Raw genomic sequence first — 26,773 nt, 5'->3', positions numbered from 1 at the left:
TTGCCGCGGCTGTGGTGAGATCCCTTTCCACTGTTTCATCTAAATATAATTATTGTGTCAATGTATGTCTTAGTGACCACTTGTTGTATTGCCGCGGCTGTGGTGAGATCCCTTTCCACTGTTTCATCTAAATATAATTATTGTGTCAATGTATGTCTTAGTGACCACTTGTTGTATTGCCGCGGCTGTGGTGAGATCCCTTTCCACTGGTTCATCTAAATATAATTATTGTGTCAGTGTATGTCTTAGTGACCACTTGTTATATTGCCGCGGCTGTGGTGAGATCCCTTTCCACTGTTTCATCTAAATATAATTATTGTGTCAATGTATGTCTTAGTGACCACTTGTTATATTGCCGCGGCTGTGGTGAGATCCCTTTCCACTGTTTCATCTAAATATAATTATTGTGTCAATGTATGTCTTAGTGACCACTTGTTATATTGCCGCGGCTGTGGTGAGATCCCTTTCCACTGTTTGATCTAAATATAATTATTGTGTCAATGTATGTCTTAGTGACCACTTGTTATATTGCCGCGGCTGTGGTGAGATCCCTTTCCACTGTTTCATCTAAATATAATTATTGTGTCAATGTATGTCTTAGTGACCACTTGTTGTATTGCCGCGGCTGTGGTGAGATCCCTTTCCACTGGTTCATCTAAATATAATTATTGTGTCAATGTATGTCTTAGTGACCACTTGTTGTATTGCCGTGGCTGCCATTGGTTCAAAAATTGTTTAGTGATTTTGGCCCATGTGTCATTGTGAGTATATTATTTATCACTCTCTGTCCCAAAACACTTCTCTGGGATGTTTTTACTGTTCATAGCTGAGAAAAGTCTCTCGCAAACAGCCGTGGCTGGGCTCAAAGTAAACATGAGCTCTGTTGCTCTACAAATGTTTTTAAATAGCGCAGGCTTGGTAAACAACAGCCGGGAGGGGGTGTACATCGATTGCAGCCTTGTATTTTTAATTTATTGAGCATAATTTATTTGTTAAAAACTATTAATAAAGCAGAAAAAAGAGAATATATTGATGTATGCTTAGAGGGCATTGCACCTTCACGATTATGGCGTAAGGCTAACGAAATCTAACATATGACATAGGGGTAATGAAATCTAACTTCATCTTACCCGTTCATTTTACATGAACGGAGATTTACATTTGCAAAGTACTGAAAAACATTAAGTATGTTCTGCTACAAGGTTTATTATATCTAAGTTAAAATATCTTGCAACTTTTATAAGAATACAGTTCATAATATTTATGCTTTGTTCAAGTGAACTGGGAAATTATAAACTTGCTTTATGCCCCTGTTCATTTACAAAGAGCGGATTCTAGAACGGCGATAACGTCTAATTTAATTTAGAAAATCTGACAATTTTAAACTGTATCCCACCTCATATTCCATGTTTGCAAGGATTAAACATTTTGATTGCACACACAAGACATGTATACTTTATATAAGCTGTAAAGCATATTAGATGCTATTTCCAAGTTTGAAGATCATCGAACTGATTACTTGTATGAATTCAGTCGAACGTTCAGTGGCGGAAATTACCAATCTTAGTCGATAGTAAAAGGGAAATAACTCTAAAAGTTGTTATCAAACTTTTCAACACATTGTTTTCCATTTTGGTGTGTTAACGCATTGGCGAGAGTTCCTATCGTTCCAGCATTTAGGTTAGGGTTGGTTCTTCTTAGAGCTATGTAAATGCTCGGACAATCGGAACTCTTTCCAAAGGTTTTACCGAGATTTGTAACAAAATTGAAAAAAGTTTAAAGGATTTGTGAACAGACCACAAAACGTTGTCATTTTGTTCTGCATTGCCATACTATAAGTCTAAAAACAATTTTTTTTTTTTTTTTTAACTCTTAATTTAGTGTAAATAGCTTAAAACAACAAAATAATAAGGAAGTACCAAATCCTTCCCGACTTTTAATGAGCTGGTCTGTCACGTGGTCTGCTGACGTCAGAGACGCTACTGCCAGCCAGAGGAAGTGAGAAGCCAGTTCGTACGCGTGTGTTAGTTTCACTTTAATTTCCGCGATTATTTCTGAATGGCAAAATGGTGGGAAGAAAACTTTTACCTGGACATACAGCCGTACCAGTTCGAGCCTTTGGCCCACGAACGAGCTGTTGAGAGCGAAGATGAAAGTGATAGCGAGCACGAAACCAACGACGGTATGGAAAACCGTGTTGGAAACATAAACTGGTAGAAATTATTATTAATTTTTTTTTAATGACGTTCTTATTAACTACTTATTTCTACAAGGCCATGTATGTCATGTATATTTTGTTGCAGTAAATTATCGTATTTCTATATAAAAAAAGAAATGTACTGTTTTTCCACAATCTTGTAATGGGATGTCAGAAATTTTCGCTTAGAATGCATTTTGCGAAAATACAATGTATGGCGATATGTTTTACGGTACAGGATCGTGCTATTTGGACATGGGATTTAATTTGTTTTATTTAGGGGAGGGTTTTTAGCCAAAAAACAAGTACCCATATATATATATATATATATATATATATATATATATATATTATAAATACGTTTGCTGGTTGTAAAACTATTTGGTGGAAGTCATTTGGCTAGGGCCTAATGAATGTTTTACCTCGGCATTGCGTCTTTTCTGAAAAGCGGACCTAGGGCGGCGAATCGGCATCTCTACCGAATTTTCAACAAACTCCCTGTTGGTAAATACAGTCGGGACAGCAGTGCCTTTTAACGAGATTCTTGCATTGCTGTATCCCATCTTAGCCATTTCAACCGGGTCCCGAGCGAAAGCATCCTTTTCGAAATGTGCCGAACACAACCGACTTGTACATTTTGGTGTCCATCCCTTCTCACCTCTCTGACACCGATGGATCCAAATGTTCCTTCTAGAATCACCTTCCGGCGGAAACCTAAAAAAGCTGATTCCTGATCCCTTTTTTGATTGGTTTTGACATCCCCATGCCACACAATAAACCATATTATAAAGGATAATTCCGTAATTTAACTCAGTGTTGTTCGAAGAAAGCACGCTTTTGTAATGGCAAACAATAGGCTACTGAATAGCGGTTCACGGTTGGACAGCGTCTCTGACGTCATCACGGAAATTGCCGATCTTTGCCGGTAAAATATGCATATTTCCCAACGATGTCAGAATTACGAATTGTACTGCTTTTAAGTTGTGAAATAATTTTTATATATTTTGTAAATTAATTTTTTAGTCATATTTGGCATCATATATTTACACAGTTACAATATTTAGACGCTGTTCACAAATCCTTTAAGGTGTTATATTAGTCACTTGTCATCGGGCATATGCAGTTAACATAATTACTTGCCCGGCATGAAAATTCCACTTGGCACGAGCGTCAGGTGATGCGATTTTTGATCCCCTGAATGTGCATTATATCAATCTTTGTAAGCATATGACAGAAATTAATTTCAATGGACACTGTAAGAATATCAGTCTGTTTAGACTTTTTGCCCATATTGGTGATGATGCTTTCTTCCATATCTCATTTCTTGTAGAATTTTATGCATTCATGTATCTGTGAAATATTGCACCGGCCTCGGTGGCGTTGTGGTTAAGCCATCGGACTACAGGCTGGTAGGTACAGGTTTTGCAGCCAAGTACTGGCTCCAACCCAGAGCAGTTTGTTACGGGCTCAGTGGGTAGGTGTAAGGCCACTACACACTCTTCTCTCTCACTAACCACTAATCAACAACTAACAGCTAACCCACTGTCCTGGACAGATAGCTGAGGTGTGTGCCCATGACAGTGTGCTTGAACTTTAATTGGATATAACCGCAAAAATAAGTTGAAATGAATTAATGAAAAATTGCTCGAAAGGGGTTCCAAATTCGCATACGTAGATCATGCATGGTTCATGTATAGCGTGGAAACAAACATGGCAGACACATTATTTCGGTAGTTAATGTAATTAAGCAAACTGACAGGAAAAACATATGGGGAAAGATAGCTTAAGCTTTCTATCCATTCAAATCTATGAAGTCAAAGATTTAGTTCAGGTTTTTGGGTCATATTTATATTGCAGCAAACATTTATAGAGTACAGGTGAAAATTCTTGTTCTTTTCTTGTTCTGTTATGAAAAGCTGGTGTAACCCCCTAATGTTAAAGACGCTGAAAAGTTTTAAGATTTTGGGGGGATTCAGTGTCATATATTTTCAAAACTGGACATGATTCATGCCTGAGATGTGAAGGGTTATAGGATCAATTCCTATTGATGGAAACTTGTAAATTTCCTGTTTCAGACTGTCTTCTATGACATACCATTGAAACTCGGTACATAGTTGAATTTTTATTTTCATCTTATTCAAATTATTCTTGTTTTTGTTTTTAAATAAATTAAATTTGAATATTACATCACATATTTATTTATTATCCACATAGTTCAAGATATACAGGGAAATATAACCAGTATGACACATATGCGTCATAATGATTTTATGTATACACCGAATGATTTTTTTATGGGATGCGAGGTCGTAACATAATGCAGCTTCCCCATTCTTAGCTCTGTGTAATCGCTTACCAAAATGACGTCATTTCGTCGTTTCCTTCTAGTTACATTTGGACTTGGTCCATGTTATTCATAAAAATATTATGGACAATGTGGATAATAAAGAAATTATTACACTTATGTGTGAATCATACTGATTTTACAAAATTTATGTCAGAATTCATGCATTATCTTTGCTCTCGCTCGGGCAATACAAGAATACAAGAAACACTTGTTTCATAAAGTCAATACGACACACAAGCTCGTATAATAATAATGTTTATTTATTCACCAAATCAGTTTATGATAGGTGAGATGTTTTATTCTGTGTAATAATATTACTGATGGTATGGTATTCTGTTTCAGGGAGTTTTCCCTCAAGATACAGTCACTGAAAGGTACTCCACAGGAAGAAAAACTGAAAAATCAACATGTTGTAAGTTTATAGTCATTCAACAGGCTTTCACATGACACGGGAATCCTGCGTATTTGACGCAATATTTACACACACACACACACACACACACACACACACACACACACACTAAGAAAAAACAACCCCACCACGTAGATCTAAATTGATGTCCACGTAAAATTTATAATTTCAAATTATAAACACTTACATATTGTTTCGGAAACCCCCTTACCTAAAACATAATCCGCCCCTGGGCTAGCATGCAGCATTGGGTGACTAAATATAAGTCCAAATGGTGCATAAAAAGAGAAAAAAAGCACTAAATTATTTACAAAAAGAAAAAGAATGGATATACATGTATTTATATTATACAGATAGAATAGTGGATATAATATACACGTAATATAAACAAGACAGTTATTCAGTTAATTATGTGATTTAAGAAATATATCATAGATGACTAATTTTTTAATGCACGACTCCCAAAATAAAACTCCCATTTACCCTGATTCAAATTCGACAGGATCGTAATCAAAATAGTGGGCCGAATTTACAAAGACGGGGGTCCGAATGTAGCCCAGTGGTAAAGCGCTCGCCAGATGCGTGGTTGGTCTAGGATTGATTCCCATTGGTGAAGTTATTTCACGTTCTAGCCAGTGCATCATGATTGATTTATCAAAGGTCTTGGTATGTGCTATCTTGTTTGTTAGGACGGTGCATATAAAAGATCCCTTGTTACTAATGGAAAAATATTGAGCATTTTCTCTTTAAGACTATATATAAAATTTACCAGATGTTTGACATCCAATAGCCAATAATTAATTTTAAATTTTTTAATGTGCTATAGTGATGTTGTTAAACAAAACAATATACTTTTTGTCTCTGTTTCATCAAGTGTTCAGACACCAAATGGCTATAGTTTAAAAATGTTCTGAGGTGTTATCAAACCAAACATTCCTTTCCTTTCTTTTGACTGTTTCAGCTGATGACTGTGATGTGGGAGACTAGTCTAGTTGACCCAGAGCTGGTCCGCAAGGTCAGCATGTTCTACCTGGCTCAGGCGACGCTCCTCCTCACTTTACTGGAAGAGGCAGGCCAGGTTTGTATTTAAGATAGTGTTCTACCTGGCTCAGGCTCCTCCTCACTTTACTGGAAGAGGCAGGCCAGGTTTGTATTCAAGATAGTTTTCTACCTGGCTCAGGCGACACTCCTCCTCACTTTACTGGAAGAGGCAGGCCAGGTTTGTATTCAAGATAGTGTTCTACCTGGCTCAGGCGACGCTCCTCCTCACTTTACTGGAAGAGGCAGGCCAGGTTTGTATTTAAGATAGTGTTCTACCTGGCTCAGGCGACACTCCTCCTCACTTTAATGGAAGAGGCAGGCCAGGTTTGTATCCAAGATAGTGTTCTACCTGGCTCAGGCGACGCTCCTTTTCACTTTACTGGAAGAGGCAGGCCAGGTTTGTATTCAAGATAGTGTTCTACATGGCTCAGGCTCCTCCTCACTTTACTGGAAGAGGCAGGCCAGGTTTGTATTCAAGATAGTGTTCTACCTGGCTCAGGCGATGCACTTTACTGGAAGAGGCAGGCCAGGTTTGTATTCAAGATAGTGTTCTACCTGGCTCAGGCGACGCACTTTACTGGAAGAGGCAGGCCAGGTTTGTATTCAAGATAGTGTTCTACTTGGCTCAGGCTCCTCACTTTACTGGAAGAGGCAGGCCAGGTTTGTATTCAAGATAGTGTTCTACCTGGCTCAGGCAACACTCCTCCCCACTTTACTGGAAGAGGCAGGCCAGGTTTGTATTCAAGATAGTGTTCTACCTGGCTCAGGCAATGCTCCTCCTCACTTTACTGGAAGAGGCAGGCCAGGTTTGTATTCAAGATAGTGTTCTACCTGGCTCAGGCAACGCTACTCCTCACTTTACTGGAAGAGGCAGGCCAGGTTTGTATTCACCATAGTGTAATTGGGATCCACAATTTCATTATCCAGTCTCCATGATGAGAAAGGGGTGAGACGTAGCCCAGTGGTAAAGCGCTCGCTCGATGTGTGGTCGGTCTGGTACATCAAAGGCCGTGGTATGTGCTATCCTGTCTATGGGATGATGCATATAAAAGATCCCTTGCTGCTAATCAAAAAGAGTAGAACATGAAGTGGTGACAGCGAGTTTCCTCCCTCAATATCTGTGTTGTCCTTAACCATATATCTGACGCCATATAACCGTAAATAAAATGTGTTGAGTGCATCGTTTAATAAAACATTTCCTTCCTTCCTTCAGTAGCAGGGTTCGCACAGACCTTGAAAAGTCCTTGAATTTCCGGGTAGTCCTTTTATGCTTAAAAAGTCCTTGAATTTTGTGACTAAGTACTTGAATTTTACAAAAACATCCTTAAATTTAAAACTTAAGATCCACTGACAATAAATATAACAAGTTTCTGGAAAAACAATTAAACAGAAAAGACTTTTTGTTGATTTTTCGCTAAAATTTTAAACCTGTTCCTGGACATTTTTCACCGGGTATCAAATTATTAAACACACCGGAGATGCTGTAACTGCGCATGTGTTGGCGTCTGTTGAATCAGAAAAATTAGTCACAAGTGTGTCTATAATTTGAAGTGGCAAGCTAACCTGTACACCATTGCAGTACTTTGGAAACATATTTCATTAGGAATATTGAACTGTCAGAAATACAGTAAACACTTCGACACTGTATGCTACTAGTGTGTATACAGGTAATACTATTTAATGGTTTAGGCTGGTATTACAGTCGGTGTCATAGATGCTTATGGGTTGCATTTAATTGATTACGGTATAGGTGAACTTGAAAAATAGTCCTTGAAAACAAGCAGAAAAGTCCTTGAAACGTTCTTGAAAACAATCTGTTTAAGCCTGTATGAACCATGAGTAGGCGCATTGGGTTATTTCTCATTCCAGCCAGTGCACCACAACTGTTATATTAAAGGTTGTGGTATGTGCTATCCAACCAATATAGTTTGACTATATGTCAAAATTACCAAATGTTTGACATCCAATAGCCGATGATGTGCTCTAGTGGTGATGTTAAACAAAAATAGAATTTCATCATAATATAGGTGAATTCTTCAAATGTTACAGTGTGAAGTAAGTGAGATCGATCTCTTTAATTGCTGATGTTCCAACAACTGTGTACAATAAAACATTTATCAGCTGGGCCTTTCCAATGTGATGATCATGACAAACCTATAGTCGACTTTCGCATAACATGCTAACTCTTTATTATTTCAGAACGCAACTGACCAAGAAGAGAAATTAAAACTGGAGCGAAAGGCTTTTTCCAAGATTCCTGAATTTTGCATCAAAGACATGGCAATATGGTTCCGATTTGCAGCCAGTCATGCTTTGTATGTCCACAAAGAGGCCTTGCGAGGGTTGTCCGTAAGTTAGTTTTCATATGGGCTTAATGGGGCCTTTTGAGGGATGTTTGACAGTTATGTCTTAGGGGCCATCCATAATTTTCAACATTTTCACGAGCGTACAAACCGTACGCTTTTGACCACAAATTCCCCCCCCCCCCCCCCCCCTAAAAGTGTACATCCCCAAATGAAAAATGTTGATTTTCATTTTCAAAAAAAGTGTACGCTGGCCCCTTAACCCCTCCCCCCTGCATACGGTTTGTACGCTCGTGAAAATGTTGAAAATTATGGATGGCCCCTTAATATGTATTAGTTGAAAATATTTTAAGACTTTTTGATACTTTTTCTTACTGATGTTTGTGTACTTTTTAATTTTTATTTTGCTTAATATGTTAATTTGACCAGTTAGTATACACTGCGATGTCATTAAACAAACATTCCTTTCCTTTCCTAATAGCCTCTGATTAAACTATGTGCTGGGGTGTCATTAAACAAACATTCCTTTCCTTTCCTAATAGCTACTGATTAAACAATGTGCTGGGGTGTCATTAAACAAACATTCCTTTCCTTTCCTATCCTAATAGTCTCTGATTAAACAATGTGCTGGGGTGTCATTATATAGACATTCCTTTCCTTTCTTAATAGCCACTGATTAAACAATGTGCTGGGGTGTCATTATATAGACATTCCTTTCCTTTCCTAATTGCCACTGATTAAACAATGTGCTGGGGTGTCATTAAACAAACATTCCTTTCCTTTTTTAATAGCCACTGATTAAACAATGCGCTGAGGTGTTATTAAATGAACCTTCCTTTCCTTTCCTAATAGTCATTGATTATAAACAATGTGCTGAGGTCTTTCCTAATAGTCACTGATTATAAACAATGTGCTGAGGTCTATCCTAATAGTCACTGATTATAATCAATGTGCTGAGGTCTATCCTAATAGTCACTGATTATAAACAATGTGCTGAGGTCTTTCCTAATAGTCACTGATTATAAACAATGTGCTGAGGTCTTTCCTAATAGTCACTGATTATAAACAATGTGCTGAGGTCTTTCCTAATAGTCACTGATTATAATCAATGTGCTGAGGTCTATCCTAATAGTCACTGATTATAAACAATGTGCGGAGGTCTTTCCTAATAGTCACTGATTATAAACAATGTGCTGAGGTCTTTCCTAATAGCTACTGATTAAACAATGTGCTGAGATCTTTCCTATTAGTCACTGATTATAAACAATGTGCTGAGGTCTTTCCTAATAGCTACTGATTAAACAATGTGCTGAGGTCTTTCCTAATAGTCACTGATTATAAACAATGTGCTGAGGTCTTTCCTAATAGTCACTGATTATAAACAATGTGCTGAGGTCTTTCCTAATAGCTACTGATTAAACAATGTGCTGAGGTCTTTCCTAATAAGACACTGATTAAACAATTCTGAGGTGTTATTAAATGAACATTCCTTTCCTTTCCTAATAGCACTGATTATAAACAGTGTGCTGTAGTATTGTCACGGAATGTTTTCTGTGTTTATTTCCAGTTGTCTCCGTTGGTCGACTGCTGTGTGCTCTTGTTGGAGCGTCCTGACTTGATGCCAGGCCCCATCCCAGCCAGTAAGATTGTGTCCACCCTGTACCACTTCGTCCAGACGTCGGAAAACCCATCCGTCAGGTGGGTTAGCACTTTCTGAAATGTCTTTAGGTGCTTCATGCATAATTAGTGGTAACATAGGAATAATTACATATTGCAATTGCAGGATATTGTTTACAATATTGTATTTTGTAAACATTTTAAGTTAAAATTGTTCCTCAACTTCATATAAAAGATCCTTTGCTGCCTTTTTGGTATGAGTAGCTTGTGGGTGTGAGTAGCTGGATATTTTCCTATCCCAACAGTTTCCCTGAAGTCATGGTATGTGCTGTTCTGTCTGTGGGAAGGTGCATACATGTATAAATGATCCTTAGCTGCTTAGGGGAAAATGTATCAAGTTTTCTCTGAAGACAATGTGTCAAAATTACCAAATGCTTATCATCCAGTAACAGGGTTCGAACTTAAGAATCTGTTGCCTCCAGCAATTATGAAAGATTTTTGTCCAAGGTATTTTACTCACCTTTTGGCAATTTTGACCCTGCCTGCAGTATTTTAAAGCAGGTACTTTTGACCCTGCCTGCAGTATTTTAAAGCAGGTACTTTTGAAAAAATATTTTTAAAAAATTAAGCCAAAAATTATTCCTTCTAGTGATGACAATAATTTGTTATCTAGAATTTGTTTTTACCAGTAAAGCCCCAGATCTATGGCAGTTCATATTGCAGCTATGGAAGTTGCAGTCAATGCCATCTTTAAGTTCGAACCCTGTGATTAATTAATGAACTCTAGTGATGTCGTTAAACAACACAGGGATTTATCCAGGCATTATGTGAGTCTGTACATAGGCTCCTTCCCAAAAGAAAGTAGTGCTGAAAATTCCCAATATATGACGGGTGCAGAAGTGGAAAACAATTCACTAGTCTGCCGGACCAGAACTAACTAAAATTTACTAGCCCGCCAGAATTTCTACTAGTCCGCCAGTCTACAGAATAATATATAAATAGATATAGATATATATAGATATAGATATAGATACATGTATACATAGATACATAGATATGTATACATGTATGTATGTATATATATATATATATATATATTGACAAAACATTATTAAGAACAACTGGCAAGTCATCAGCATCACGTGACAACCAAAATGAAAAAAGACAGATCGCCCGTCGGACTGGTAGTTGCATTTTTTAACTCGTCCGTCAGAATGTTTTACTCGCATTTAGCGAGCGGGCGAACTTGTACTTTCAGCACCCCTGCAATATATATATTTAATATCTGTCTTTTCTAATAAATTAATTCAGCAGTGGTGTACTGCATCATTCAGTAGCCTGAAAACATGTCTCAAGTATAATTTACTAGCAATAATTCCATTGGACATGGGCTCCTGGTAAAATTATCTTGGATATTATCTCTTGCAACAACAAAGCAAATATTTATTTCTTTGTAACTTACATTTCAGGGGTCCTGGCTGGGGCAGTGGTGTGATGTCCGAGTTGGCCGCGATCGTCCACACCTGTCCGCTGGTCAAGAGCAACCTGGGTCCTGCGTTGTTGAGGGTGTACATCAGCGTCGATGTGGTCGAGGGACTCGACGTAGACAAGGACGAGTTTGACAAGTACTCGGCAAGGTTTGGCTTTCACAGACTTGTTAAGGGTTGGACGTACATGTAGCCTAGTGGTAACGCACTCACCTGATAATGTTGTTGGTCTCGGATCGATTCCATTAGGTGAGCCCATCAAAGGCTGTGGCATGTACTATCCTGTCTGTGGGATTGTGCATATAAAAGATCCCTTGCTATTAATGGAAAAAATGTAGCGGGTTTCCTCTCTAAGACAGTATATGTACCAAAAATTAGAATAGGTGAGCCTATTTTTCTTTCCAGCCAAAAGGCAGGACGTAATCCAGTGGTAATGTGCTTGCTTTATGTGTGGTCGGTCTGGGACGATCCCCATCGATGGACACATCAAAGGCTGTGGCATGTACTATCCTGTCTGTGGAATGGTGCATATAAAAGATCCCTTGCTATTAATGGACAAAAAGGTAGTGGGTTTCCTCTCTAAGGCTGTATGTCAGAATTACCAAATGTTTGACATCCAATTGCTCTAGTGGTGTCGTTAAACAAAACAAATTTTTAATTGATCACTGAGCTCTAGTGGTGGTGTTAAACAAAACAAGCTTTAACTTTTTTTATTTGCAATAAATAATTGATTAGTGTGCTCTAATAGTATCGTTAAACATAACAAAACATTAAACTTTAATCCACTGTTATGACATCAGTGCCTGTTTCCGTTTTTAATAATGGATTAATAATTACATGCTTTTATTGTCCATATGGTTCAACATAACTGAGTTAATATATATATATATATATACATATGAAGCAGTGTGTAATAACAAGTGTTATAACATAATTTTGGGAAGCAACATCATAAGATTTCATCCTCTCCTTCTAGTTGTGGTTGAAACATTTTGAGACGGTCCTTGTTATTCATTAAAAAAAAAAAAGTAATAATATGGATAATAAAGAAAATAAAGTCGTATTTTATCAGGATTTTTGTATTGGCCAACCAAGAGCATTTTTGTGTCATAAAATCAGTATGACACACATGCTCGTATAATAATCTCTATAACAAAGCCACATACTTTCAGTTGGTTAAACAGCTTGGTTTAGTAACTTAAAACCACAATTTTTGGAGAGAGAACTAGGGGAGAATTCAGGAGGGGGAGGGGTAGTGTTGTGTCTGCATTACTTTTTATCTGTTTTTGTTTTTTTTGTCTAGGTCGGAGATGGGGAAGTTGATAGAACATCTGTGGCACAGATCCGACTGTCGGGCATCCATTGCAGCTCTTTGTCACACCGAACTCTTCCAGGTTCGTTTATCTAACACCTTGCTACAGATCAGCTGGTGTACATTAAACATGGGCTTTATCCAGGCATTCTCTGGAACTGAACATAGGCCCCCGTCCCAAAACAAAGTGGCCCTGGAAATTCATAATTTCTATGCTAAAAAATTGCAATATATATATATATATATATATATATATATTTAAAATATGTCTGTTGTAGTAAGTTAATTTAACAGTGGTGTACTGTATCATTCAGTGGCCTGAAAAAATATCCCAAGTATGATTTACTAATCTTCCCAATCCCATCAGGGTGCATACCATCAAATCGAATCCCATAGCAACATATGTGGCTAAAACTCCTGCCTGCAATGTATTGATGGACATAAATGCCACGGATATAAATACTACCATTCCTCACCCTTGATGTAAATCGGAAAAAATTGGGGGTTAAACTACTCATTATAAAGATAACGGGTAGCGTCTGTGACTACTTTCGCACAAAATTTAAGTACTTTTTTTCTTCAGAAGTACACCTTTCAAGCACAAGGCTACTTGACACAGTGGTACTAGGTGAAATAAAATTGCATACATTTTGTGCCCAGATGAAACTAACATACTCACATTTGTCATCAATGACAGGATTTGTGGTATTAACTGCTGTTAGGTGCTCCTCGAACTTTGACCCAGCCGGATGTTGTTTGGTTTAGTACTACCATCAGACATGGGACCCTGGCAAAACACCTGGGATAAATCCCATGTTAAGTGATTCACCTGGTAAGGACAATAAGATAAGTTGTAAAATTGAGAGGGTTACATGCCAATTAAGAAAAGAGACTTTAAGTCTAAAGAAATTATGCATTTTATCTTCTCTAGGTAATAAGAAATGTCGGAAACATTTGTTTTTAATCAAAATTTGCATCCAAAAGGAACCAGTGAATTGGTATTAAGTTTACTACTATAGTAAATAATGCTAAATAATTACAACAAAAGAAAAATTCATGCAAGTAAAAAAGAAAGAAGTTAATTAAACATGAAAGAACAAAACTCCTAATAGGTGTACTAAAATGTGAGAGCTTGCTGTTTATGGTAGAGAACAGAACATGTTCTAAATGCTATTATGTTAAATGCTAAGTTTAGTACAGGGGTGCGATGTAACCCAGTGGTAAAATGCTCACCTCATGCGTGGTCAGTCTAGGATCAGAACCCATTGGTTCTCGTTCCAGTGCACCACAGCTGGTATATATCAAAGGCCATGGTATGTGCTATCCTGTCTGTAGCTTGTCTGTGGGATGGTGTATATAAGAGATCCCTAGCTACTAATGGGAAAATGTAGCAGTTTTCCTCTCTAAGACTGTCAAAATTGCCAAATGTTTGACATCCAATAGCCGTTGATTTATAAATCAATGTGTTGTAGTGGTGTTGTTAAACAAAACAAATTTTTACTCTCTAAGATTATTTGTCAAAATTACCAAAGTTTGATACCCAATAGCTGATGATTAATAAATCAATGTGTTCTAGTGGTGTCGTTAAAGAAAACAAACTTTTAAGTGTTAGTACCTACAATAGTTGTTATGATTTTGGGATTTACACGTTACGACTATATGCTAGTAAATATCTTTATGACAAAAAAAAATCTAAATGTAGCCTGAGAGCACCCCTTTTGTGTATTCAGATTTTTATTCCTTTTAAAATCTAGTGTTCATTCTGTAGTTTCCTTGGTTGTAGACTAACAATTTGTTTTAATTTCAGAATTTTCTTGGCGCCATTTTGGATACTTTGCTTTACATGCTCCACGATAGTTTGTCTCGTTTAGCAAACATCAGAAAAATTGAAATTACCAAAGAAAATCGTAAGTATACGGTTGAAGGTACATTTTTCAAATTTTCTCATTTATTATTCTTAATAGTCCCATAACAGAAACGTATAAGTTTAGAAAAATATGTATATCTGCAATATTGTTTTGGTACAATATCTGATCGCTGTAGAAACACCTTATGTTCTTTTCCATTTGTCGGGGCGAGATGTAGCCCAGTGGTAACGCGCTCGCTTGATGTGCGGTCAGTTTGGGATTGATCCCCGTCGGAGGGCCCATTGGGTTATTTCTCGTTCCAACCAGTGCACCATGACTGGTTCATTAGAGGCCATGGTATGTGCTATCCTGTCTATGGGATGGTGCATATAAAAGATCCCTCGCTAAAATTTCCATCTGACCTGATGGACTAACATAAAAGATCCCTTGCTGCCAATCGAAAAGAGTAGCCCCTGAAGTGGGAACAACGGGATTCCTCTCTCAATATCTGTGTGGTCCTTAACCATATGTCTGACGCCATATTATAACCGTAAATAAAATGTGTTGAGTGCATTGTAAATAAAACATTTCTTTCTTTTTTTCCATTTGTAGACAATGTTTGGAATTCTTTGTCAGCGACACAAAGAATGGACAAAGAAAACTTTTTGAAGAATGAAGAGCATGTTGCAAAGGGTTTTATGTCCTTGGTACGCTGTAGCGTTAGATGTTTATATACTGTTTCAAATTAGCTTTCTGAAATGAATGCCTTTCTTTTCTAACTTCCACCAAATGTTGAAATAACAAAAGTTTATGACCCCAAATAACCATAGTTTAAAATGTCGTTAAATACAAATTCCATTCCTTTCCTCTCACTCTCGGCCAAGTGTCAAAATAACCATATGTTAGACACCAAATAGCCGTAGTTTAAAATGTGCTGAGGTGTCGTTAAACAAACATTCCTTTCTTTTCCTCTGTCACTCTCGACCAAGTGTCAAAATAACCATATGTTAGACACCAAATAGCCGTAGTTTAAAATGTGCTGAGGTGTCTTTAAACAGACATTCCTTTCATTTCCTCTCTCACTCTCGACCAAGTGTCAAAATAACCATATGTTAGATACCAAATAGCCGTAGTTTAAAATGTGCTGAGGTGTCATTAAACAAACATTCCTTTCCTTTCCTCTCTTACTCTCGACCAAGTGTCAAAATAACTATATGTTAGACACCAAATAATTGTAGTTTAAAATGTGCTGAGGTGTCATTAAACAAACATTCCTTTCCTTTCTAAACCAAGTGTCAAAATAACCATATGTTAGACACCAAATAGCCGTAGTTTAAAATGTGCTGAGGTGTCATTAAACATTCCTTTCCTTTCCTCTCTCACTCTCGACCAAGTGTCAAAATAACCATATGTTGGACACAAAATAGCCGTAGTTTAAAATGTGCTGAGGTGTCGTTAAACAAACATTCCTTTCCTTTCCTCTCTCCTCTCGACCAAGTGTGAAAATAACCATATGTTAAAGATGTGCTGAGATGTCATTAAACGTCCCCTTTCAGTTAATTGATCTGTTTATACATGTAATAGTATTTTCTAGTGTTGTATCTATTAAATGAATATATTTATCTTAACGTTTATTTCTGCAGGCAAACGAGACTTTGAGTTTCATAGATCTTCTTACAAACGCTGACGAGGTTTCTCGTTGTTTTACGGAACAGCCTCTAGCTCAACGCAGTGCGTCAGTGGTAAGTCTTCATCCACTTACTTAGGGGTGGGATCTGGGTCAGAGAGTGGAAATGCTTGGGTCGTAGGATCGAATCTCTGCAGTGGATCACTTCTCTGATTGGGTCTTTTCCCATCCCAACCAGTGGTCCATGATTGGTATATCAAAGAATTAAGTTGGAGCAAGTCAGGGCTTCTAGATTATGGTAGCCCCACTCCCATGGCTTGTGATATTCAGTGTTGGGCTAGTAAATAACTACTATTACCATGCCCGACAGGGCTTCTAGATTATGGTAACCCCACTCCCATGGCTAGTGATATTCAGTGTTGGGCTAGTAAATAACTACTATTGCCATGCAAGATGGCTAGTGAAATTGTGTTTGTTAAATGTTGCAGACAAGTCTATTTTGTAAATATGAATATCCTGCCCTCACCCCAATCCCCCAATGTTAGTGTTTGTAAGCTCTATCTCCCTTTTTAGGTAACATATCTGATTATTACTATTATTTAGTAAAATTAGTAAAACTAAAAGTAAAGTAGGGCAAGTGAATTTTTAATCATGGCTAGTAAATTTTGAAAAATCACTGATCCCATGGCTAGTGGATTTTATAAAAATTCTAGAGGCCTTGAGCAAGCACACACATTTTAAGGATAAATGTTTACATTTAATGATAAATTGGAACATGTACATGTGTGTACCTGTGATGATAAACTGGAACGTTTTGTTAATGATAAAATGAAACATTTATTTTTTATGATGAATTTAAACATGTGCATGGCTGTTAACTGTCCGTCGTGAGACGGATTTCCGTCGTCAGAGAAATTGTGGAAATTATTTTTTCAGTCAGGTTGTTTTTTTTTGTTTTTTTTTAAAATGAGAATCACTTCGGCCGTTTTCGGTTTCTGTAATGTCAACACGATCGCTTCGGACGTTTTCTTTGCCCCACTGACCCCCTTTAGGGACCCATCACGGTATAAACTACTATACATTTTGGGGCCGGTGAACGACCCCATTCCCCTAACGTAAATTCCAAATCTTATATCAAACCTTTCCCCAATTAGAACCTTCAACCCAACAGTTTCCCAATAAAGATTCCCAAAGTTGCTCTTATCATGGACACTGGAACTCATAAAAATGTTTACAAATTTAGCTAATTGTATATTTAAAAAAAAAATGACATCGAAAAAGTTTCGTTTCGGTTTTCCGATCGATTATGAACACGTGACGAACAACTCTGACCTGGATATGCAAATTAGGTGTATCCTGTTTTGATACAGTCTGTTGTATCGTAGTTTTTAGTATTAATGCCTACATTGTCTGATATAATATATTTTTGGTAGAAGAATATAACTTTTTGTTTTAATCCATCCATTTGCGTTAACACATATTTGGGATCTATCGCAACACGTCCAACCCTAGTGGTATATGGACACGTTAAATTGTTATCTATCTATCTATCTATCTATCCAATCCGCTATTTACGGATGTAGAAAGTAAAAGTATTGACTTACTGTGCATCCTGCACTACCATTTGCTGTGCTATTTTAAGCAGACGATCTTATTTTGTAAAAAGGTGTGTACATATGTTTCGTACTTTTTTTTCCAGATAAAATCATGTTTGGTACGGTTTTTGTAATTAAACCCCCCTATAAAAAAACGTTACTACAGTAGTTGTAAATTAAGTGAAAAAAAACCCCTAATTTAAATGTGCTACTCACTCCCTTTGAAGTAATGGCCGTACCCGATGTCACACCATGTGACGAACAGCAAGTGCGAGTTTGAACACTGTTACACATGGGCGTACATAGGGGGGGTTCGATGGGTTCGACCAAACCCACCCCCCCCCCCCCTCCGAAATCGCTTTTTTTATAATTTAATATATCTGACATTATTATATTTACTCAACATATCTCTGCAATCTATTTTGGAATACCAGCGGTATGTTACTTCTTTATTATTTACGATTGAATAATGGGGTCTTTCGAGAACTACTCAACGTGCACTAAGGAGAGTAGGAATTATTTGATGTGTGACAAAACGTAATTGGGGGGGGGGGGGGGGGGTGTTATTGTGCAACGTAATGTTAATTAATAAAGTATGCAACCAGTCATTGCCGTTTTATTTTAACTTATATGTATTACTAAAGACCCCAAAGTAAAATATGACATGGTCACAAAACGTTACACGAGCGAGAGGGATATTAAAACTGCAAGATTTTGCGTTACGTATTGTTAAATGGACACAAAGATCAACAAAGGACTATTCAACGTTAGCGTAATGCAGTATCAGACATTGGCTTTTACCCCAATTTTTAACGACCATAATGAATTTGTAATAAGACTACGGCGACCCGATGTAAATGTATTTGAATATTTGGTTTGCCGTCCATTAGCTGGCGGTCAAGCCTAAATAAATAATATCAAGTAATAATGCAAACTTTAAAGAAAATGTCTGTAGCTTATGAAAGAACACCCCAGCAAATGTCAGCCTAATAGGACTATTTTTATTAATATAGGTTCACTGCAGGACCCATCAAATTAATTTTTTTGTTCAATAATAAAAAAAAATAACAGGGTTTGGGTTGGGAGAAATACATGTTTAAAGTGGACTACAATTGTCATGTAAAACACTACCATTTTGAATGGTGATATAATCATGGCACTGACATCCGCCATCTAAACCCCCAACCAGGGCAATGCCCTGTACCTTGAAATTTCAGTCACAACATTTTACTTTTGTTAACAGCCTGTGTCTTTAGTGATACACTGGAACCTATTTCTTTAAAGATAAAACTAGAACATGTATTTTAGTAATAAAGCTGGAAAGTGTACCTTTAATGGTTTAATGTTTTGTGATGATATTTAAAAAAATCTAATTACAGATCTGTGGGTTCTTGGAGAGTCTGTGTGGAACAAAAGCCAAAGATTTCAAAGTGAAAGACATGGATAAGTAAGTCATAGATCATAAACAGTTTCTCCCTCCGTCAGTCTGAACAATGTGTCTGTAGTTTTCTTTATTTCTTTTCTCTTTTTTTCAATTATACTCTTCAAAAGAAGAAACGCAAAACCACAGAGTCGTAACATTTGGAGAATTGATTTAATTATTGAATGGTGAGTCCGATAATTACCAAATGTTGCAGGATTGTTCACAATTCACTCTAGTCCATTGTGAGTAAGTGATAGGACACACCACCAAGGTCAAGGTCATCTGGAGTCAATACCGGGTGTGGCCTCCGCGTGTGTTGACAACTCCCTGGCACCGCCTGCCCATTGAAGCAACCAGAGTACGGATGACGTCCCGGGGGATGGTGGCCCACTCGGCCTGCAAGGCTGCTGCCAGCTCGGGCAGGGTCTGGGGCTGTGGTTGTCGCTGTCGGAGGCATCGGTCCAACTCGTCCCATAGATGCTCAATTGGGTTCAAATCCGGTGATATCGATGGCCAAGGAAGGACATTAATGTTGTTGTTCTGTAGGAAAGCCGTTGTGAGACGTGCTGTGTGAGGCCTGGCATTGTCATGTTGGAACACTGCGTTGGCGTTGGCCATAACTGGAACAATGTGTGGCCGGAGGATCTGGTCCATGTAGCCCTGTGCATTCAGGTTGCCCTGCACGTGGACCAGGTCAGTTCTGCCAGTGTGTGAGATGGCTGCCCACACCATGACACTACCCCCGCCGAATCTGTCCACTTCCTGCACGCAGTTTGCCGCATAACGTTCACCACGACGCCTATACACGCGACATCTTCCATCATGACGTCGGAGCAGAAATCGGGACTCGTCACTGAACCACACCTGTCTCCATCGCAGTTGAGGCCATTGTCGATGAATCTGGCACCACTGCAGTCGGAGTCGACGGTGTTGTGGTGTTAAGATGACACCTCGAACTGGACGTCTGGCATGAATTCCTACCTCACGTAGGCGGTTCCGTACGGTCTGGTCGGATATCCTGCGCAAACCTGGTATTGCTGCGGCTGTGGAGGTGGCAGTATTCAATCGTTCCCGAAGGTGGCGTACCCGGATGTAGCGGTCCTGCCCAGGGGTAGTGACCCATGGTCGACCGGATCTAGGGAGGTCACGTGTTGATCCATGTTGCTGGTAACGGTCCCACAGTCTGGAGATGGTGCTTGGGGACACATGGAATGCCCTGGCAACGGCCGTTCTGGATTCGCCTGCGTCTAGTCGGCCGATGGCATTGTTTCTCTGCGGTTCACTGAGACGTGGCATGTCCTGGATTGTCAACTGTCGGCCAGATACAGAGGCCAGGCAAGCGAACACCCTGCACTTTTATACTGTCGGTGTTCATGTTGCACGTGCAGACAACGCACATGCAGTGGTGACATGGTTTGCACGTGGCTGCGTTTTTGCGAATATTCACATTTTGGAACTTTATTGTACAGTAGCTGCGTTTTATCGAATGTAACCGTGGGAATGTGTTTGGGACATGCATTGACCTTATATTCTCAAAGCATGAACCGGTAGGAAACATAAAATCAGAGTTATAACCCATTTGTACACTTTTGAGTTTCTTTTTTTGAAGAGTATAGTATGACGACAGTGCTTCAAATCCCGTCGAAGCTGGCTCACATATTCATTCATCTCTATCATCTATCGCCCTCTGCCTATCATTCTTATTATCTTAATATAAAAAACTTTCCAATTTCTCCCACAATTTCGATTTGTTTCGACCCTTTCTGTCAGTTTCCTCCAACTCTGTCTTCTGAGCTGTCCACATCATCGCCTACCTGTCTCAACTTCCTCCATGGGTGCAGTCTCTGTGTACTTCCCTGCACCCATCTGGCATCCTCGTCCTCTGCCGCTAATAAAGCTGGTTTGACCTATGGCACTAACTAACTAATGACTGCCAGTAGTAGGGGAGCATAGTAGGTAGTTACAAGTGCCTCTTAATAATGCCGGAAATAACTACTGAACACTCTCTGAAGTGGTCAGACTAAGCCCACAGTTAAAAGCTGATGGGGTATGACAGGTGTGTAGCACAGATAGCTACAAGAGAGAAGCAGTTAGAGAGAGAAGGACTGGGATGTGGAGGTGGATAGCGAAAGAAGTTGAAAGATAGGAGGAGTTGCCAGATTGGGAAGAAATGAGATGGAATTCAAAGGAGAGAAAGGAAAGGGGGCAGTGGGATAAAAATAAAATAATACATGATCGGTTGTAAATAATGTCTGGATTTCAGCACTTTGTAATTATTTTTAATTTTTATTTTTTAATTAGTGCTCGCACCCTTCACTATGTCATTTTAGTAGGGGTTTTTTTTAAAGTTATATTATTATTATTATAATTATTATTTTAATTTGCACAATATACATATACACTTTTTACATACAATTGTACACTTTTGGTTTCCATGTTGGCCATAAACAACTGAGTTATTGAATGTAACCCAACTAACAATTTTGTTAGGTATTTTTAACGTTTTGTTTTATTATAATGAAAAAAGAGAGACACAAGACTTCAGATTAAAATAATAATTACAAAGTGAATTGAACTAAAGGTATAGACTTTTTAACAACAGGCTGTTTGCATGGACAAGACTTCAGATCATAATAATAGGTACAAAGTGAATTGGGCTTCTATGAATATAAAATAAATCTTTTAATGGATTTTTTTTTTTGGACAGGTACAACTTTAGTCCAAAGAAACTGCTGTCTCATATTGTCGAAATCATCCTGAGAATTTCAGTCCAGGAAAAATCCCGGAAAGATGGCTACTTGTTTTCCATGGTGACCGATGTAGATTTTGAGATAGGAAACCTGGAAAAGGCTTTGACGGTGTTGTCATCGCAAGGTCTGACCGATGTCGACACAGTGCAGCAGTTATCTGACTTGATCAAACAGGTAGCGTTATAATGCAGCAGTTATCTGACTTGATCAAACAGGTAGCATTTTAGTGCAGCAGTTATCTGACTTAATCAAACAGGTAGCGTTACAGTGCAGCAGTTATCTGACTTGTTAAAACAGGTGGCATTATAGTGCAGCAGTTATCTGACTTGATCAAACAGGTAGCATTTTAGTGCAGCAGTTATCCGACTTGATCAAACAGGTAGCATTTTAGTGCAGCAGTTATCTGACTTGTTCAGCAGTTATCTGACTTGATCAATCAGCATATCTGACTTGTTCAGCAGTTATCTGACTTGATCAATCAGATAGCGTTATAGTGCAGCAGTTATCTGACTTGATCAAACAGGTAGCGTTATAGTGCAGCAGTTGTCAGACTTGATTAAACAGGTAGTGTTACAGTGCAGCAGTTATCGGACTTGATCAAACAGGTAGCATTATGATGCAGCAGTTATCGGACTTGATCAAACAGGTAGCATTATGGTGCAGCAGTTATCGGACTTGATCAAACAGGTAGTGTTATTTACTCTAAATTAAGATATATACTCCTGGGAAAATATTCCTATGCCTATAATTAATTAATTTTAGCCCAGGTGTAAAGTACTCACCTGATGCGCGGTCGGTCGAGGATTGATCCCCATTGGGCTATTTCTTATTCCGATTGGAGTGGACTATTAGTTTCATCTCTGTCCTGTCTGTCTGGCCTGTCTGTCTGTCCTTCTGTCTATCCCTCTGTCTGTTATCCATCCGTCTGTTCCACTATAGTTTTGCCAATGTGTTTTTTTTCACAATGCCTTGAGATATTGAGCTAACAATTTGTGTATAGTTTTAGCATGCATGTACTGTTACAGATTAAGTTTTACCCATTTTTGACAGTTATGGCCCTTGAACTTAGGAGATAAGAAAATTTGTGTTCGTCACTTTTTTTTTTTTCTGCAATGCCTCAAAGTATTGAGATGAAATTTTGTGTGTTGTTTTATCATGTACTGTTACAGATCAAGTTTAAGTTTCATGGTCATTTACTCATTTTTCACAGTTATGGCCCTTGAATTTAGGAGATACAAAAATGTGTTGAGCCTGGTAGGGGACATGAATTGCTTTAGCAGTACTCTCCGTATGCTTGTTTCTTTGATAAAATTAATTTTATTTTTCTAACACACATGGATGCAACTGTGAGTGGCATCAAATAACTTAAAGGGACATTCCTGAGTTTGCTGCAATTTTTAAGATGTTATCGAATAACAGACTTTTTAATGATTGTAATTACATTTTCTGCATAAAATATTAGTTGCTGTATATTAAACATGTTTCTGATCGTTCTAATATTTGTACTACATTAAATTTCATTTTATTTCCTAAAAATTTTTTTTCCTATATACGAAATTATTTGAAGACAAAATCCAGTTTGGGCTTCTTACAAATATTAAGACGACCAGAAACACATTAAATATACAGACACTGATATTCTAAACAAGGAAATATATTTAATATATAAGTTTAATGGTAGAAATATTTTATTAGTCGGAAACATCTTACAATGCAGCAAACTCAGGAATGTCCCTTTAAGAGAAACATCTTACAATGCAGCAAACTCGGGAATGTCCCTTTAAGAGAAACATCTTACAATGCAGCAAACTCGGGAATGTCCCATTAAGAGAAACATCTTACAATGCAGCAAACTCGGGAATGTCCCTTTAAGAGAAACATCTTACAATGCAGCAAACTCGGGAATGTCCCTTTAAGAGAAACATCTTACAATGCAGCAAACTCGGGAATGTCCCTTTAAGAGAAACATCTTACAATGCAGCAAACTCGGGAATGTCCCATTAAGAGAAACATCTTACAATGCAGCAAACTCGGGAATGTCCCTTTAAGAGAAACATCTTACAATGCAGCAAACTCGGGAATGTCCCTTTAAGAGAAACATCTTACAATGCAGCAAACTCGGGAATGTCCCTTTAAATGCAGCAAACTCGGGAATGTCCCTTTAAGAGAAACATCTTAGAATGCAGCAAACTCGGGAATGTCCCTTTAAGAGAAACATCTTAGAATGCAGCAAACTCGGGAATGTCCCTTTAAAGGTTTATTGTAGGCGTGACATTTAATTCTACAGAATTCATGTGTAAATATGTATTTAGTAATGAAGGTTTTATATCATTTGTTTGCTTTTATAGCTTCGAGTTCTCCAATCAGAATGTGCAACCGATAAGAATCAAAGTGGAAGTCAGCTGGAATCTGATTGGCTGACAAAGGTGGCTGCCATGGAGACGAATCATGAAGCCTTAGCAACAGAATATACAGGTTCCATGACTGCTTACCGACTCGGTGCAGCAAATATTTTGGTTCGTTTAAAAGCAGATGTTCCAATTTTGAAGCCTCTGTTAAGCATTTATGTATGAATATTTACTAATAATTTCCTTTCTTTTCAACATTACCTGTCCTCAAACAAGTGCACTCTACCCCTACGGGACCGGTGTCGTGGCAGGCCATCGGTCTACAGGCTGGTAGGTACTGGGTTCGGATCCCAGTCGAGGCATGGAATTTTTAATCCAGATACCGACTCCAAACCCTGAGTGAGTGCTCCGCAAGGCTCAATGGGTAGGTGTAAACCACTTGCACCGACCAGTGATCCATAACTGGTTCAACAAAGGCCATGGTTTGTGTTATCCTGCCTGTGGGAAGCACAAATAAAAGATCCCTTGCTGCCGGTCGTAAAAAGAGTAGCCTATGTGGCGACAGCGGGTTTCCTCTAAAAAAATCTGTGTGGTCCTTAACCATATGTCTGACGCCATATAACCGTAAATAAAATGTGTTGAGTGCGTCGTTAAATAAAACACTTCTTTCTTTCTTTCTTTCTATCCCTACGGCTAGTAGCCTGGTTCAAACATCCCAAAGGCCAATGGGATGGCCTAAATTCTTCTACTGTATGCTCCCTCTTGTTCCGGTCACGTGACTGTAACTTCCTTCTTTTTTCCTTTGTTGTTTGGTTAAGACGTCCTTTTATTTGGTTCTGATTTATTCAGAGTCATTTATTGGTTTTTCTTATCTTTTTGCTTGTATTTATGTGGGGAATTCTTCCTACATATTATTACAACCTGATAGTGTACTTATTTTGGCGTGATTCATTTGGTTGCTTTGCTTGTTAAAAGTCATTTCTAGGCAATTCATCTTATAGAGGTTTTTTTTCTTCTTTCTAATACGGTTTTATCAAGGCAAATAAACGGCAAAAATGCTAAATGTATTAAAATATATCTTTAATCACGGGTATTGAGATGTTTTGTATGTTATGGATGAGGGAAGAGCATGTGTTTTAAAACAATTATTTTTATTCAAAAGATAAATGCATTCAATCATCATAAGTAGTTAGTTCTGTTGTAGATATTAAAAAAAAAGAAAAAAAGGTAATAATTTTAACCCCCCCCCCCCTCCATTAAAAAAACCCCGTAAACATTTTATTTTAAAAATATTAAATTATTTTTTGTTTTCTTCAGGAAGCTCACAGTTACTATGGCAACATCCAGGAACTTGACCCAAGGTATGTATTTTTTGTTGATCTGTTTTAACCTTTAGACTACTGGATTAATTTTTGACAACCACGAGTGGGTACAAGTTTATAAATTTTACTCACATATATTCACTTGAATAATTTATAATACATAATATAAAGTTCATATTTGAATCGTTAAGTTTTGTTTTCATGGGTTTTTATAAGTTTTATCACATATATTCACTTGAATAATTTATAATACATAATATAAAGTTCATATTTGAATCGTTAAGTTTTGTTTTCATGGGTTTTTATAAGTTTTATCACATTTATTCACTTGAATAATTTATAATACATAATATAAAGTTCATATTTGAATCGTTAAGTTTTGTTTTCATGGGTTTTTATAAGTTTTATCACATATATTCACTTGAATAATTTATAATACATAATATAAAGTTCATATTTGAATCGTTAAGTTTTGTTTTCATGGGTTTTTATAAGTTTTATCACATATATTCACTTGAATAATTTATAATACATAATATAAAGTTCATATTTGAATCGTTAAGTTTTGTTTTCATGGGTTTTTATAAGTTTTATCACATATATTCACTTGAATAATTTATAATACATAATATAAAGTTCATATTTGAATCGTTAAGTTTTGTTTTCATGGGTTTTTATAAGTTTTATCACATATATTCACTTGAATAATTTATAATACATAATATAAAGTTCATATTTGAATCGTTAAGTTTTGTTTTCATGGGTTTTTATAAGTTTTATCACATATATTCACTTGAATAATTTATAATACATAATATAAAGTTCATATTTGAATCGTTAAGTTTTGTTTTCATGGGTTTTTATAAGTTTTATCACATATATTCACTTGAATAATTTATAATACATAATATAAAGTTCATATTTGAATCGTTAAGTTTTGTTTTCATGGGTTTTTATAAGTTTTATCACATATATTCACTTGAATAATTTATAATACATAATATAAAGTTCATATTTGAATCGTTAAGTTTTGTTTTCATGGGTTTTTATAAGTTTTATCACATTTTAGACACTTTATCTTCACTAAAATTAGGCCAAAAAAATCGAAAAAGTCGTGTTTACTTACCAGAATTTGGGACCAGCTG

At 37.4% G+C, this 26,773-nt stretch overlaps 1 protein-coding gene across 1 annotated transcript in view; it reads left to right on the top strand.

Annotated features, from left to right (window-relative positions):
* LOC121387745 overlaps positions 1-26,773 on the top strand; it is a 71,656-nt gene that overhangs the window by 25,554 nt on the left and 19,329 nt on the right. Inside the window, exons 15-27 of the mRNA XM_041518946.1 lie at positions 4,887-4,956; positions 5,918-6,034; positions 8,197-8,346; positions 9,868-9,998; positions 11,387-11,554; positions 12,708-12,798; positions 14,524-14,623; positions 15,176-15,270; positions 16,207-16,305; positions 19,165-19,232; positions 21,916-22,132; positions 24,307-24,474; positions 25,624-25,667. Coding sequence (XP_041374880.1) covers positions 4,887-4,956; positions 5,918-6,034; positions 8,197-8,346; positions 9,868-9,998; positions 11,387-11,554; positions 12,708-12,798; positions 14,524-14,623; positions 15,176-15,270; positions 16,207-16,305; positions 19,165-19,232; positions 21,916-22,132; positions 24,307-24,474; positions 25,624-25,667 — 1,518 coding nt within the window. The remainder of the gene's footprint in view (positions 1-4,886; positions 4,957-5,917; positions 6,035-8,196; positions 8,347-9,867; positions 9,999-11,386; positions 11,555-12,707; positions 12,799-14,523; positions 14,624-15,175; positions 15,271-16,206; positions 16,306-19,164; positions 19,233-21,915; positions 22,133-24,306; positions 24,475-25,623; positions 25,668-26,773) is intronic.

This window comes from Gigantopelta aegis, chromosome 13 (assembly GCF_016097555.1).
Source record: "Gigantopelta aegis isolate Gae_Host chromosome 13, Gae_host_genome, whole genome shotgun sequence".
In the NCBI taxonomy this organism is placed as follows: domain Eukaryota; kingdom Metazoa; phylum Mollusca; class Gastropoda; order Neomphalida; family Peltospiridae; genus Gigantopelta; species Gigantopelta aegis.
Note: the sequence above shows the minus strand (reverse complement) of the source record. Positions and strands in the feature narration are given on the sequence as shown.